The 16,452-nt window shown below is 36.0% G+C and overlaps 1 protein-coding gene across 1 annotated transcript; it reads right to left on the reverse strand.

The window, feature by feature from the left end:
* Positions 1-12,405: 12,405 nt before the first annotated feature.
* On the reverse strand, positions 12,406-14,466 carry LOC132556171 (uncharacterized). Its single transcript, XM_060220559.1, has one exon. It carries the CDS (start codon positions 14,464-14,466, stop codon positions 12,406-12,408), a length of 2,061 nt encoding a protein of 686 aa, XP_060076542.1.
* Positions 14,467-16,452: the final 1,986 nt, after the last annotated feature.

The following is a 16,452-nucleotide window of genomic DNA, read 5'->3' on the forward strand; positions in this document are numbered from 1 at the left end:
ACGTCATGATTAGCCTTCCTAACATATAACGTCATGTTAAGCCTTCGTAACATACAACGCCATGTTTACCTCCCTGACACACAACGTTATGATAAGCATTCCTAACATATAACGTCATGTTTACTTTCCTGACATACAAAGTCATGATTAGCATTCCTAACATATAACGTCATGTTTGGCCTTCGTAATAAACAACGTCATGTTTACCTCCCTGAAACGCAACGTCATGTTTACCTCCCTGACATACAACGTCATGATTAGCCTTCCTAACATATAACGTCATGTTAAGCCTTCGTAACATACAACGCCATGTTTACCTCCCTGACACACAACGTTATGATAAGCATTCCTAACATATAACGTCATGTTTACCTCCCTGACACAAAACGTCATGATAAGCATTCCTAACATATAACGTCATGTTTACCTCCCTGACACAAAACGTCATGATAAGCATTCCTAACATATAACGTCATGTTTACTTACCTGACATACAAAGTCATGTTTAGCCTTCGTAACATACAACGCCATGTTTACCTCCCTGAAACACAACGTCATGTTTACTTACCTGACATACAAAGTCATGTTTAGCCTTCGTAACATACAATGTCACGTTTAGCTTTCGTAACATACAATGTCATGTTTAGCCATCCTAGCACACAGGGTCACGTTTAGCCTCTTATAAGTGACTCAACCAGGACCTAGACGTATAACATCATGTTTACCCATCCTGACCCACATCATGTTTGTCCTCCCTGACAGACCTACCTCACAATGTCATGCTGTTTTTTCCTATTTGGTCAAGTCTGGCCTCACCCTGTCCCATCTTTTTATATTCAGAGAAAAAATAGCAGAGCTGTTAGTAAGTCATCGATTCCATATCTTAGAGAATTGTTTACCTGAGAGAGCAGCCATCTTTTAGGTCGTGATCAAACAAGCAACCACCGTAGATAAGCCATGCATTCCACTCACGTTTTGATATCAATGACCGCTATATCGTCACCGAAATATGAGACTAGGTTAACATATCATCATCAAAATGTGTGTCGGGGTAAATATGACGTCACAATTTATTTCAATATGACGTCATCACACAATGTGACGAGTTAATATATTTATAGGTCATTTTTTTAATGAAGGAAGCGTTTTGTTTGCTACTCCATCATGCGATGCGAAATAATATCTGACTAACACTTCACGGCCCAGTACTTGGTCGTATATGAATACTCGCTGTACACGATTTTGCGGTCGCGTTGTTTTGTATTGCTGGGTTGTACGAAATACTTATGATGTATGATCAGTTTGGAATGAGATGTCCTACCAATGCAGTATGAACACAACTCATTAACACTGTCAGGTGTTAACAATCCTAAAGGTGAACACCCCCGGACAGAAGAGAATGACCTTATACAATGACCGAGCACGAGACAATAGAGCAGCTTTGCCTGATCAGTTCCGATTGGGTCTGGTCAAGTCATGTATCAATTTTATACACAGTTATTGAGTTTTCCGGATTGGATCACTTGATGACCATCCATCACGTGACACGTTCATCAATGACCCCACGTGTTAATACCCTGTACCATTGTTGTGTCTACGTACGTGAGGTATGTTAGGAATTCAATGTAGACTAGATTGTCCTTTATAGCTTTTAGTTCGCCTCTCGAACAGAAGGAGGGAGGACTGCTTATGTTATTTATGGTAAAAATCTATTTTTTAAAACATTTTGGACTTCATGATTAACATTCCTAAAATACATCGTCATGTTTAGCCTTCGTACATACATCGTCATGATTAGCTTTTGTAACATACAACGTTTGTACTAACACATTTTTTTTGTGTGAAATCTTATGGTCAGGTTTTGGTTTAAGTGTTGAAAGGCATCAGTCAACTCCTTTATAGGTGTAATAGGGCACTGATATTTGGTTTCAGGGTTTCTGTGGGTGTAATAAATTACTTCCGTGGTCAGTCTTTATAAATTATATTTTATTTAAGAAGTCAGATTTTTGGCATTTTGGACTTTTCGTGTTAAATCTAACTCAGGAGTCAGATTGTACCACAGTGGATTGTTGTATCAGGTGTCAGATTGTACTACAGTGGATTGTTGTATCAGGTGTCAGATTGTACTACAGTGGATTGTTGTATCAGGTGTCAGATTGTACTACAGTGGATTGTTGTATCAGGTGTCAGATTTTACTACAGTGGATTGTTGTATCAGGTGTCAGATTGTACTACAGTGGATTGTTGTATCAGGTGTCAGATTGTACTACAGTGGATTGTTGTATCAGGTGTCAGATTGTACTACAGTGGATTGTTGTATCAGGTGTCAGATTGTACTACAGTGGATTGTTGTATCAGGTGTCAGATTGTACTACAGTGGATTGTTGTATCAGGTGTCAGATTGTACTACAGTGGATTGTTGTATCAGGTGTCAGATTGTACTACAGTGGATTGTTGTATCAGGTGTCAGATTGTACTACAGTGGATTGTTGTATCAGGTGTCAGATTGTACTACAGTGGATTGTTGTATCAGGTGTCAGATTGTACTACAGTGGATTGTTGTATCAGGTGTCAGATTGTACTACAGTGGATTGTTGTATCAGGTGTCAGATTGTACTACAGTGGATTGTTGTATCAGGTGTCAGATTGTACTACAGTGGATTGTTGTATCAGGTGTCAGATTGTACTACAGTGGATTGTTGTATCAGGTGTCAGATTGTACTACAGTGGATTGTTGTATCAGGTGTCAGATTGTACTACAGTGTATTGTAGTGGATTGTTGTATCAGGTGTCAGATTGTACTACAGTGGATTGTTGTATCAGGTGTCAGATTGTACTACAGTGGATTGTTGTATCAGGTGTCAGATTGTACTACAGTGGATTGTTGTATCAGGTGTCAGATTGTACTACAGTGGATTGTTGTATCAGGTGTCAGATTGTACTACAGTGGATTGTTGTATCAGGTGTCAGTGGATTGTTGTTGTGTCAGATTGTACTACAGTGGATTGTTGTATCAGGTGTCAGATTGTACTACAGTGGATTGTTGTATCAGGTGTCAGATTGTACTACAGTGGATTGTTGTATCAGGTGTCAGATTGTACTACAGTGGATTGTTGTATCAGGTGTCAGATTGTACTACAGTGGATTGTTGTATCAGGTGTCAGATTGTACTACAGTGGATTGTTGTATCAGGTGTCAGATTGTACTACAGTGGATTGTTGTATCAGGTGTCAGATTGTACTATAATGGATTGTTGTATCAGGTGTCAGATTGTACTACAGTGGATTGTTGTATCAGGTGTCAGATTGTACTACAGTGGATTGTTGTATCAGGTGTCAGATTGTACTACAGTGGATTGTTGTATCAGGTGTCAGATTGTACTACAGTGGATTGTTGTATCAGGTGTCAGATTGTACTACAGTGGATTGTTGTATCAGGTGTCAGATTGTACTACAGTGGATTGTTGTATCAGGTATCAGATTGTACTACAGTGGATTGTTGTATCAGGTGTCAGATTGTACTACAGTGGATTGTTGTATCAGGTGTCAGATTGTACTACAGTGGATTGTTGTATCAGGTGTCAGATTGTACTACAGTGGATTGTTGTATCAGGTGTCAGATTGTACTACAGTGGATTGTAGTGGATTGTTGTATCAGGTGTCAGATTGTACTACAGTGGATTGTTGTATCAGGTGTCAGATTGTACTACAGTGGATTGTTGTATCAGGTGTCAGATTGTACTACAGTGGATTGTTGTATCAGGAGTCAGATTGTACTACAGTGGATTGTTGTATCAGGTGTCAGATTGTACTACAGTGGATTGTTGTATCAGGTGTCAGATTGTACTACAGTGGATTGTTGTATCAGGTGTCAGATTGTACTACAGTGGATTGTTGTATCAGGTGTCAGATTGTACTACAGTGGATTGTTGTATCAGGTGTCATATTGTACAGATTGTACTACAGTGGATTGTTGTATCAGGTGTCAGATTGTACTACAGTGGATTGTTGTATCAGGTGTCAGATTGTACTACAGTGGATTGTTGTATCAGGTGTCAGATTGTACTACAGTGGATTGTTGTATCAGGTGTCAGATTGTACTACAGTGGATTGTTGTATCAGGTGTCAGATTGTACTACAGTGGATTGTTGTATCAGGTGTCAGATTGTACTACAGTGGATTGTTGTATCAGGTGTCAGATTGTACTACAGTGGATTGTTGTATCAGGTGTCAGATTGTACTACAGTGGATTGTTGTATCAGGTGTCAGATTGTACTACAGTGGATTGTTGTATCAGGTGTCAGATTGTACTACAGTGGATTGTTGTATCAGGTGTCAGATTGTACTACAGTGGATTGTTGTATAGGTGTCAGATTGTGTCAGTGGAGTATCATTGTACTACAGTGGATTGTTGGATCAGGTGTCAGATTGTACTACAGTGGATTGTTGTATCAGGTGTCAGATTGTACTACAGTGGATTGTTGTATCAGGTGTCAGATTGTACTACAGTGGATTGTTGTATCAGGTGTCAGATTGTACTACAGTGGATTGTTGTATCAGGTGTCAGATTGTACTACAGTGGATTGTTGTATCAGGTGTCAGATTGTACTACAGTGGATTGTTGTATCAGGTGTCAGATTGTACTACAGTGGATTGTTGTATCAGGTGTCAGATTGTACTACAGTGGATTGTTGTATCAGGTGTCAGATTGTACTACAGTGGATTGTTGTATCAGGTGTCAGATTGTACTACAGTGGATTGTTGTATCAGGTGTCAGATTGTACTACAGTGGATTGTTGTATCAGGTGTCAGATTGTACTACAGTGGATTGTTGGATCAGGTATCAGACTGTACTACAGTGGATTGTTGTATCAGGTGTCAGATTGTACTACAGTGGATTGTTGTATCAGGTGTCAGATTGTACTACAGTGGATTGTTGTATCAGGTGTCAGATTGTACTACAGTGGATTGTTGTATCAGTGGGTTGTCAGATTGATTGTACTACAGTGGATTGTTGTATCAGGTGTCAGATTGTACTACAGTGGATTGTTGTATCAGGTGTCAGATTGTACTACAGTGGATTGTTGTATCAGGTGTCAGATTGTACTACAGTGGATTGTTGTATCAGGTGTCAGATTGTACTACAGTGGATTGTTGTATCAGGTGTCAGATTGTTACAGTGGATTGTTGTATCACAGTGGAGATTGTACTACAGTGGATTGTTGTATCAGGTGTCAGATTGTACTACAGTGGATTGTTGTATCAGGTGTCAGATTGTACTACAGTGGATTGTTGTATCAGGTGTCAGATTGTACTACAGTGGATTGTTGTATCAGGTGTCAGATTGTACTACAGTGGATTGTTGTATCAGGTGTCAGATTGTACTACAGTGGATTGTTGTATCAGGTGTCAGATTGTACTACAGTGGATTGTTGTATCAGGGGTCAGATTGTACTACAGTGGATTGTTGTATCAGGTGTCAGATTGTACTACAGTGGATTGTTGTATCAGGTGTCAGATTGTACTACAGTGGATTGTTGTATCAGGTGTCAGATTGTACTACAGTGGATTGTTGTATCAGGTGTCAGATTGTACTACAGTGGATTGTTGTATCAGGTGTCAGATTGTACTACAGTGGATTGTTGTATCAGGTGTCAGATTGTACTACAGTGTATTGTTGTATCAGGTGTCAGATTGTACTACAGTGGATTGTTGTATCAGGTGTCAGATTGTACTACAGTGGATTGTTGTATCAGGTGTCAGATTGTACTACAGTGGATTGTTGTATCAGGTGTCAGATTGTACTACAGTGGATTGTTGTATCAGGTGTCAGATTGTACTACAGTGGATTGTTGTATCAGGTGTCAGATTGTACTACAGTGGATTGTTGTATCAGGTGTCAGATTGTACTACAGTGTATTGTAGTGGATTGTTGTATCAGGTGTCAGATTGTACTACAGTGGATTGTTGTATCAGGTGTCAGATTGTACTACAGTGGATTGTTGTATCAGGTGTCAGATTGTACTACAGTGGATTGTTGTATCAGGTGTCAGATTGTACTACAGTGGATTGTTGTATCAGGTGTCAGATTGTACTACAGTGGATTGTTGTATCAGGTGTCAGATTGTACTCCAGTGGATTGTTGTATCAGGTGTCAGATTGTACTACAGTGGATTGTTGTATCAGGTGTCAGATTGTACTACAGTGGATTGTTGTATCAGGTGTCAGATTGTACTACAGTGGATTGTTGTATCAGGTGTCAGATTGTACTACAGTGGATTGTTGTATCAGGTGTCAGATTGTACTACAGTGGATTGTTGTATCAGGTGTCAGATTGTACTGCAGTGGATTGTTGTATCAGGTGTCAGATTGTACTGCAGTGGATTGTTGTATCAGGTGTCAGATTGTACTACAGTGGATTGTTAGATCAGGTGTCATATAGTAATATAAAGGATGGTTGTATGTTTTGCTGGATATAATTTAATATAACTTTTAGTTTTTACGTAGTCTGCGTGTTAAGTTAATATCCTGACGGTATAAATGTCGCAGGATGATTTACGTGTCAGGTTTAATGTTATTTTTAATGTGTGTACCTCTTTATTGGTATAATTTACATATTAATACCTTTTCTTCAACAGGTGTTCACCAGGATTATCGCACGTATTCTCCGACACGGCCGAATCTATATTGATTAGACAGGTAGTTTGATCGTTTACCACTATTCTGCGGATAACCATATTGCAGATATACTGTCTCTGAAAAGTTCCAAATATCATGAAGGGATGAACGTTGTGTTTGGAAACCGAGGTTCTAGGAAAATGTGTGTTGGTTTATATAGCTTACTTAACAACCTCTTCCGGAACACAGTGTCGAGGGTTGGTATTAAATGGCCCTAAATTCCGAAATGAATTTGTAACCTGTCTGTGTTGACGGCTGAGTCAGGTGTGCATTAAAATCTAAGTTATATGCATATGTCTATGCCCTAAGGTCCATTCAAACTATATTTGAATATAATATGACACATTCGATATATTTATGACGCGCAATTGAGACACGGAACAATGTTAAAAATGGCAATAAGCTGTTGATGACTTGTAAATCTACTTTTGATTTTAAACTTTATAAAGGAAAGTTTACGACGACGTGTTCCATGGTCAAGTCGCTGCTACAACTGGAATGTCTCGAGGGCGTATATATTTGTTATTTCATCAATCAGCCGTGCTTCTCGAGCTTTTTATATCCATGAAGTCTTACATAACCTATTACTGTAGTGCGTGACACAAAATTAACGAGCATCTTTTATGTTGTATACGATATTAGAACAACTTATATCTTTTTGGTGCATTCTGGTATTATAGACTAAGTAAACGAGATAAAAAAATAACAAATAACCTGTCGGGCTCAGAAAGTTAATTAAACAAGAACATTTCATGTACGATAAAGAATCAGGCAGGTACCGTCAGTAAATTAATCCCCGAGTCCGAGAAACGCCTAATGCATTAAGGCAAAGTTGTATTAGAAAATCTAATAATTGTGTGTATTAAGAAGACAAACGACCAGAAATAATTTTGCTTACACAGAAACCGTCTAGTGATGACAACTTCTATAATTTACAGACAATTTGTCTTCTTCTAAATTAGTCCTCGTCTTACATTCATTCAAACGAAGCGGCACATTTTCTCTACAGCAATAAATGTAAATTATAACATTGTGTGTAGCAATTACTATCAATATTATTAACTTCTCTATAGCAATAACTATCAATTATAAACATCTCTGTAGCAATTACTATCAATATTATTAACTTCTCTATAGCAATAACTATCAATTATAAACATCTCTGTAGCAATGACTATCAATATTATTAACTTCTCTATAGCAATAACTATCAATTATAAACATCTCTGTAGCAATAGCTATCGATTATAAACATCTCTGTAGCAATAACTATCAATTATAAACATCTCTGTAGCAATATCTATCGATTATAAACATCTCTGTAGCAATAACTATCAACTATAAACATCTCTGTAGCAATAACTATCGATTATAAACATCTCTGTAGCAATAACTATCGATTATAAACATCTCTGTAGCAATAACTATCAATTATAAACATCTCTGTAGCAATAACTATCAATTATAAACATCTCTGTAGCAATGACTATCAATTATAAACATCTCTGTAGCAATGACTATCAATTATTAACTTCTCTATAGAAATAACTATCAATTATAAACATCTCTGTAGCAAAAACTATCAATTATTAACTTCCCTGGCAATTATTGGCAATTATTTACATCTATGTACAACTATAGCAATAGCTGTTAATTATCAACTTCTCTTTTTCCATGACTGTTAGTTATTATAAGAGCAATAACTGGCAATCAGTACATTATCTATACCGATAAGTGTAAATCATTACAATTTCATATACAAATGAAAATTAAAAATTGTCTGTGCAATGAAGTGTCAGTTACCATAATTCTACATTTACATATCAGGAAGAGTGAGTTATTATGAATTTGTTTATACCAGTGTCATTTTAATTTTCTTTGTCACTAAATATCAGTTATTATAATTTTCTATACCAGTAGGTGTCAGTTATTATGATTTTATATACAGGTAACTGTCAGTTATCATGGTTTTAATACCAGCAAGTGTCATTTCAATTTTCTATACTACTAAATGTCAGTTATCATAATTTTCTATACCGGTAGATTTCAGTTATTTTAATTTCTATACCTGTAAGTGTCAGTTATTACTAATTTTCTATAACAGTAAGTGTCATTTATTATAAATTTCTAAACCAGTAAGTGTCATTCATTATAATATTCTATAACAGTGTCATTTATTATAATATTCTATACCAGTAAGTGTCAGTTGTTATAATATTCTATACCAGTAAGTGTCAGTTGTTATAATATTCTATACCAGTAAGTGTCAGTTGTTACGATATTTTATACAAGTAAGTGTCATTTATTATAATATTCTATACCAGTAAGTGACAGTTATTACTAATTTTCTATAACAGTAAGTGTCATTTATTATAATATTCTATACCAGTAAGTGTCAGTTGTTACGATATTTTATACAAGTAAGTGTCATTTATATAAAATTCTATACCAGTAAGTGACAGTTATTACTAATTTTCTATACCAGTAAGTGTCAGTTATTGTAATTTTCTACACCAGTAAGTGTCAGTTGTTACGATATTTTATACAAGTAAGTGTCATTTATATAAAATTCTATACCAGTAAGTGACAGTTATTACTAATTTTCTATACCAGTAAGTGTCAGTTATTACTAATTTTCTATACCAGTAAGTGTCAGTTGTTATAATATTCTATACCAGTAAGTGTCATTTGTTATAATATTCTATACCAGTAAGTGTCAGTTGTTATAATATTCTATACCAGTAAGTGTCAGTTGTTACGATATTTTATACAAGTAAGTGTCATTTATATAAAATTCTATACCAGTAAGTGACAGTTATTACTAATTTTCTATACCATTTAGTGTCAGTTATTAATAATTTTCTATACCAGTAAGTGTCAGTTGTTATAATATTCTATACCAGTAAGTGTCATTTGTTATAATATTCTATACCAGTAAGTGTCAGTTGTTATAATATTCTATACCAGTAAGTGTCAGTTGTTACGATATTTTATACAAGTAAGTGTCATTTATATAAAATTCTATACCAGTAAGTGACAGTTATTACTAATTTTCTATAACAGTAAGTGTCATTTATTATAATATTCTATACCAGTAAGTGTCAGTTGTTACGATATTTTATACAAGTAAGTGTCATTTATATAAAATTCTATACCAGTAAGTGACAGTTATTACTAATTTTCTATACCAGTAAGTGTCAGTTATTGTAATTTTCTACACCAGTAAGTGTCAGTTGTTACGATATTTTATACAAGTAAGTGTCATTTATATAAAATTCTATACCAGTAAGTGACAGTTATTACTAATTTTCTACACCAGTAAGTGTCAGTTGTTACGATATTTTATACAAGTAAGTGTCATTTATATAAAATTCTATACCAGTAAGTGACAGTTGTTACTAATTTCCTATACCAGTAAGTGACAGTTATTACTAATTTTCTATACCAGTAAGTGTCAGTTATTACTAATTTTCTATACCAGTAAGTGTCAGTTATTGTAATTTTCTATACCAGTAAGTGTCAGTTATTGTAATTTTCTATACCAGTAAGTGTCAGTTATTGTAATTTTCTATACCAGTAAGTGTCAGTTATTACTAATTTTCTATACCAGTAAGTGTCAGTTGTTACGATATTTTATACAAGTAAGTGTCATTTATATAAAATTCTATACCAGTAAGTGTCAGTTATTACTAATTTTCTATGCCAGTAAGTGTCAGTTATTGTAATTTTCTATACCAGTAAGTGTCAGTTATTGTAATTTTCTATACCAGTAAGTGTCAGTTATTACTAATTTTCTATACCAGTAAGTGTCAGTTGTTACGATATTTTATACAAGTAAGTGTCATTTATATAAAATTCTATACCAGTAAGTGTCAGTTATTGTAATTTTCTATACCAGTAAGTGTCAGTTATTGTAATTTTCTATACCAGTAAGTGTCAGTTATTGTAATTTTCTATACCAGTAAGTGTCAGTTATTACTAATTTTCTATACCAGTAAGTGTCAGTTGTTACGATATTTTATACAAGTAAGTGTCATTTATATAAAATTCTATACCAGTAAGTGACAGTTATTACTAATTTTCTATACCAGTAAGTGTCAGTTATTACTAATTTTCTATACCAGTAAGTGTCAGTTATTGTTAGTGTCAGATATTTTTTTATACAAGTAAGTGTCATTTATATAAAATTCTATACCAGTAAGTGTCAGTTATTGTAATTTTCTATACCAGTAAGTGTCAGTTATTGTAATTTTCTATACCAGTAAGTGTCAGTTATTGTAATTTTCTATACCAGTAAGTGTCAGTTATTACTAATTTTCTATAAAAGTAAGTGTCATTTATTATAAATTTTTATACCAGTAAGTGTTAGTTATTTTAATATTCTAAACCAGAAAGTGTCAGTTGTTATAATATTTTATACCAGTAGGTGTCAGTTATCATGATTTTCTATACCGGTAGATAACAGTTAGTATAATTTTATTTACCAGTAAGTGTCATTTATTATAATTTTCTATACCAGTAAGTGTCAGTTGTTACTAATTTTCTATACCAGTAAGTGTCGGTTATTACAATTTTATTTACCAGTAAGTGTCGGTTATTATAATTTTATTTACCAGTAAGTGTCGGTTATTATAATTTTATTCACCATTAAATGTCGGTTATTATAATTTTATTTAGATTTTCTATACCAGTAAGTGTCAGTTGTTACTAATTTTCTATACCAGTAAGTGTCAGTTGTTACTAATTTTCTATACCAGTAAGTGTCGGTTATTACAATTTTATTTACCAGTAAGTGTCGGTTATTATAATTTTATTTACCAGTAAGTGTCGGTTATTATAATTTTATTCACCATTAAATGTCGGTTATTATAATTTTATTTAGATTTTATTTACCAGTAAGTGTCGGTTATTATAATTTTATTTACCCGTAAGTGTCGGTTATTATAATTTTATTTACCCGTAAGTGTCGGTTATTATAATTTTATTTATTGTTTTATGTACAAGTAACCTTCAATTATTACTTTCTCCGTACCTGTATTTTCGGTTGATATCGATTATATTTCCGCTGAACCAGTTACTGGCAGTTATTACAAGCTCTATACCCATAAGCATTAATTAACTACATCCTCTATGCAGATAACTGTCACTGATGATATTAGTTTTGGAGTTACTGTCAATTATTATATTTTATGTGCCATGAAGGATAACCGTCAATGATGCTATTATCTATATGAATTACGGCCAGTTGTTATATTCTATTTATCCTTACTTTTCATTTTAACATTATCTATACATATACACTCGTCCGTTATTGTTATTTTCTCTACATCAGCAACATCATTTGAGTGATCATCGCATATTGATAAAAAATACAAGAAAAACGACACGATCAGGAATATTTTTTTGTATTATAAAATGTGAGAGATCTATAAATATATGTCTGTATAATACACGGGCAACAATGAGGTAGACACGAATTATTACGTTTTGTTTGATTTCATGCGGCCTAACATCGTGGAAACGATTATCGAGTACAAATTTTATCACCATTAACTTTCCACCGATCAGACAGAACTGTATATTCCCCTGGCAGATAATATGTTCACACAATTTTCCAGTGTTTTTGTATAGTTTTCGTTTCATTATAAATACAATATTTCTGAGATGCTTATACAGTCTTACATCACTGGATCTATATATTACTGAGGGGACTATGGTAACTGCTGGTTCACACCGGAGGCATGTCGGGATTTCCATTAAATGTACCATTAGAACTTCCGGTGTATGTACCGAAAGCACGCAGTGTTCCTAAAGATTTATAAACGCCCTGTGTCGCTGCCACACTGTAGGCAACGTGTGCGCTCCTGTTCGGTTTAGAAACTACACTCTTTTCGTGGGAGGCAGATATCGGAAGCGATGTCACTCCAGTATACAATGGCAACAGAAAGAGTGTTATCAACATAACAAGAATCAACATAGCTCTCTGTAAAAACAATATCACTAACACACCACATATCAAAGCAAAAGCGGAATATCCCCACAAATGTTTGAAACTAAACCAAAATGGATTGGATTCTCTAAATTCCTCCTCTACTGCCCTTTGAGGAATCCACTTGACATTCGCAAACAAATTTGCCTGTACGGCTTTTACTATGCGCACACAGCCGATGATAGCTTCCGGTGTGAACTGAATGATGGAGGCAATAGTTTCCAGGATGACGTATTTGTAGTTGTGCTTAGTACACGTTGCGAATTTAGGGAAGACGAGGACGAGGAACATGATGATGATGATGGAAGCATACCTGTAGCGGAGGTGGACGCTGATGTGAATTATTACGTAAAACAACAACAATGGTTTCATCAACATCTGCCGAAGTGCAGAGTAAGCCACATAGGAGCTCACAAAGTCTAACTTAGATTCTGTCCTCAGTTTCGTTTTGTTGAATTTGTCCTTTTGAAACTTTTTCTGTATCCAACGCATTGGTTTGCCGATGCCATTTTTCCAGAAATACATGGCTAATAAAATTTCCCCTCGATTCCATCGTCTCTCTCGTATATTCCACGTGACAAAATTGTACGAAGGGGCCTCTAATAGATGAGTAGAGCCGGCGAACATTGGTTGCAAGATAGCCGCTTCGAATGTGTCATGACTGAGCACGTCCACAGGCACGCGCTCTATCAAGTTTGTCCGCGTGCCTATCACCTTATCAATGTATATGCGATTCTTTATCATTGCTTTTCCGAAATAAGCAGACTGCCCTAACAATGCCATGACAGCGTTCGTCATCGGACTATAAATAGCCTGACGCATTGACTCGAGATGCATGAAGATTGTGTCCGTCTTGGAGCAGTGAAGTTTGATAGATGGTTGGATAATTCCACGTTCGGGATTGGCTGCAGCAATTTCGAGGAGTTCGAAAACCATTCCCCTTGGAACCCCAGTATCGCCATCCAACACTAAGGTATAGTCAAATTTTCTGCCAAATATATTACTGACATCCTCAGATTGGTGAAATAGTGGTTCACCATAGCGTCGCGCGCTCTTTTGATAGTATTCTACGTCACAGTATGTGTATGCTACGTCATCACCTTCTGATAGCAGCATGAGGTCCTGATATTGACCACACTTCCGGAGCACGCGGCTGACTCTGTGAATGACCATGAACTCTTTGGCATAGCGGTCACAGATCTGGTGGAGATATTCCCTGATAAACAAAGCCTTATCTATATCTTCGTACATCTGCCACACGTTGTCGTAGTGTAGGGGGTCGATTGACTCGCGGTCACTCTTGGCGAATGCTATGCCCTCATTATACAACTGATCGTATATAATACTCCGGAATTTGTTCACAACCTCTGTTTCGTACTGTTTTAGCTCCTCGGCACCAGTGGCGCTAACAAGAACGGCGGACACATTGGGACTAAGGTTACCGATATAAGCCTCAAACATCGTGTCCAGACACTCGTCTATGTCGTCCCTGCCAAGGGCTAGCAGGTTATAGTTAAGGACAATGGTGAAACGATCGCAGCGGGCTTTTTTGTTATGGCGGGTCTCGCCTCCTACTATCAGTGTTGCGATCGTTTGTACAGGGAATTCGAACACGGATCCCTGTAATACCCCTAGTACCACGACAATAATTACACCGTTCACATATTCCGTCTGGTTCCAGTCCACGTTCATTATATTTAACACTATCGCCGCAAATGCCATGAATATCCATATAGAGAAATACAGATACACTCGTATGTTTCTGTTCATTGTAAAGGTGTTTAATTTTCTTATCAGCATATTTGTATGGCGAATACCTTATGTCTATACTTCACGACTTCGCAATGTTTTCTAAACATTTTGGAAATAATTACCATAGTTGTGGATTGTAGTAGGTAGGTCGGTGATTCGAAACGTTTTGGTGACACAGGCATTCTCATCCTCCTAGTTAGTTTATTGGCTAATGGTTGCTGCATCACAGATCTACCCGTCTGTAAAAAAGACGAGGAAAAAGATAAAATGTTGAGTACATTGCAGGATAATAAATTTATAAAGTAAAAATACCAGACCCCTGTGTGCGCATGTACTTAACTAACACAGTAGGTACGACTATCAATCAAATCCTTCAGATGATACAATGCCTGGAACGTCACAAAAATAGTTTGGCGAAGGTGTGAAAAATATGTACACCTAATTATACTCCTGACCTGGCGAGGTTTCTGCACCATCTGTATGTTAATTGATATGTAATAAGGTCAAAACCACACGAGATAATGTGCAAATTTTCCCTACAGAATGACAAGGATCAGGGCCAACAGATACACAGTGTGTCTGATACTCTCAGGATAGGTCACCACAAGGAAGTATCATCATGTTATAAAGAACCATCAAAGCAGCACCTATAACGAACTTTTCCCACGCTTTTGAGATACATGTGTATATATTGCCCGTCAATGAACAGGCTAAGATAGATATTTCAACATATAAATATCATTCAGTAGTGTGTGATGAAGCTGTATTTGGCCTCCGAGAAACCAGGAATGGCAAAGGCCTTGAGCAATTAAAATCTGGTAATAAATTGGTTTAAAAGCCATATCAACATCAATGCTGATAAAGAACCCACAACAGCGTGCCTTAGAACCGGAAGTACAAGGAGACAAAATGATGCTGGAATTAAAGAACAGACAAGAATAACTCACAAAAAAAGTTTTATGATATAAGAGAGAACATTTTAATACTGACATGGCTAAATATTACAATTACAAAAAGACCGTACCAGATGAAGTCGAAAGTTAACACCTTATCAGAGACCCATTCATCCTATCATAATATAGTCATATTCACTTCCGGTTCCCATTCCTAGAGCCATAAGGACGATTTATAGCCTCGTTTACATTTAAGATTTTGTGTGTGTCGTATACTGCGGATATTTCATGACTGTGAGCTTTTGATTTAAATTAGGACATGATGAAGAGAGAACCACTGCCTTTTAAGTCCGTGCCGAATAATTCTGGAGCCATATCAATAACTGTGTGACTCGCAGTGATAAAGTACACGACAATGTAAAAACTACTCTGGACTGGTTAGTTGATGAATTGTCGAGGTAGACCGCCGCACCAAGGTTCCACGTGGCCGATCGTGCAGATGTTCTATCGACATGTCATCACTCAGCCAGATCACAAGTCTGCTCTTATGACTTTTATCTTGTTTGTGGTCTTCGTCGATAACTGATTTTCTGATGAACGACAAGTCTAAAAAAATCTACACAAGAATGTTATGTTTGTATTTAGAGTTATAAGTTGTTCTGAGTAAAACATAATTACTGACCCCTCCCTCATCCATTTAACAAGTCCCGGTCTACAACATTAATCGAAAACGCGTTGTTTTACCGCAGTGATTGTGTGAGAAGGTTATCCCTTTTTAGGCAATAATCTTGTTTATACTTTTAAAAGAAATCTGATATATAACCATGGTTAGACCACGGTATAAAAGACGTATATATTGTATATAAGTCACAAGAAAGATGCAGTGACTGTGTCAGACATCAAAAGAAACATATAGGTCAGAGGTACAGATGGATCATAATCATTGTACCAGGTCCGGTATACAATGTATTATTTTATACCGTGTATATTTGTGGTTCCGGTTCACTATATATGCTTATCAATTTTTTACTCTACATTTGTAGTTCCGGTATAAAATGTATCACTTTGTATTGTGTTCTACTGAACATCCGGTATACAACGTTTCACTCTGTACCTCCAACTGTTGAACTTCCGGCATATA

The sequence above is a fragment of the Ylistrum balloti genome, unplaced genomic scaffold, assembly GCF_031769215.1.
Source record: "Ylistrum balloti isolate Yb309-2 unplaced genomic scaffold, AGI_CSIRO_Ybal_v1 Utg370554, whole genome shotgun sequence".
Taxonomy (NCBI): domain Eukaryota; kingdom Metazoa; phylum Mollusca; class Bivalvia; order Pectinida; family Pectinidae; genus Ylistrum; species Ylistrum balloti.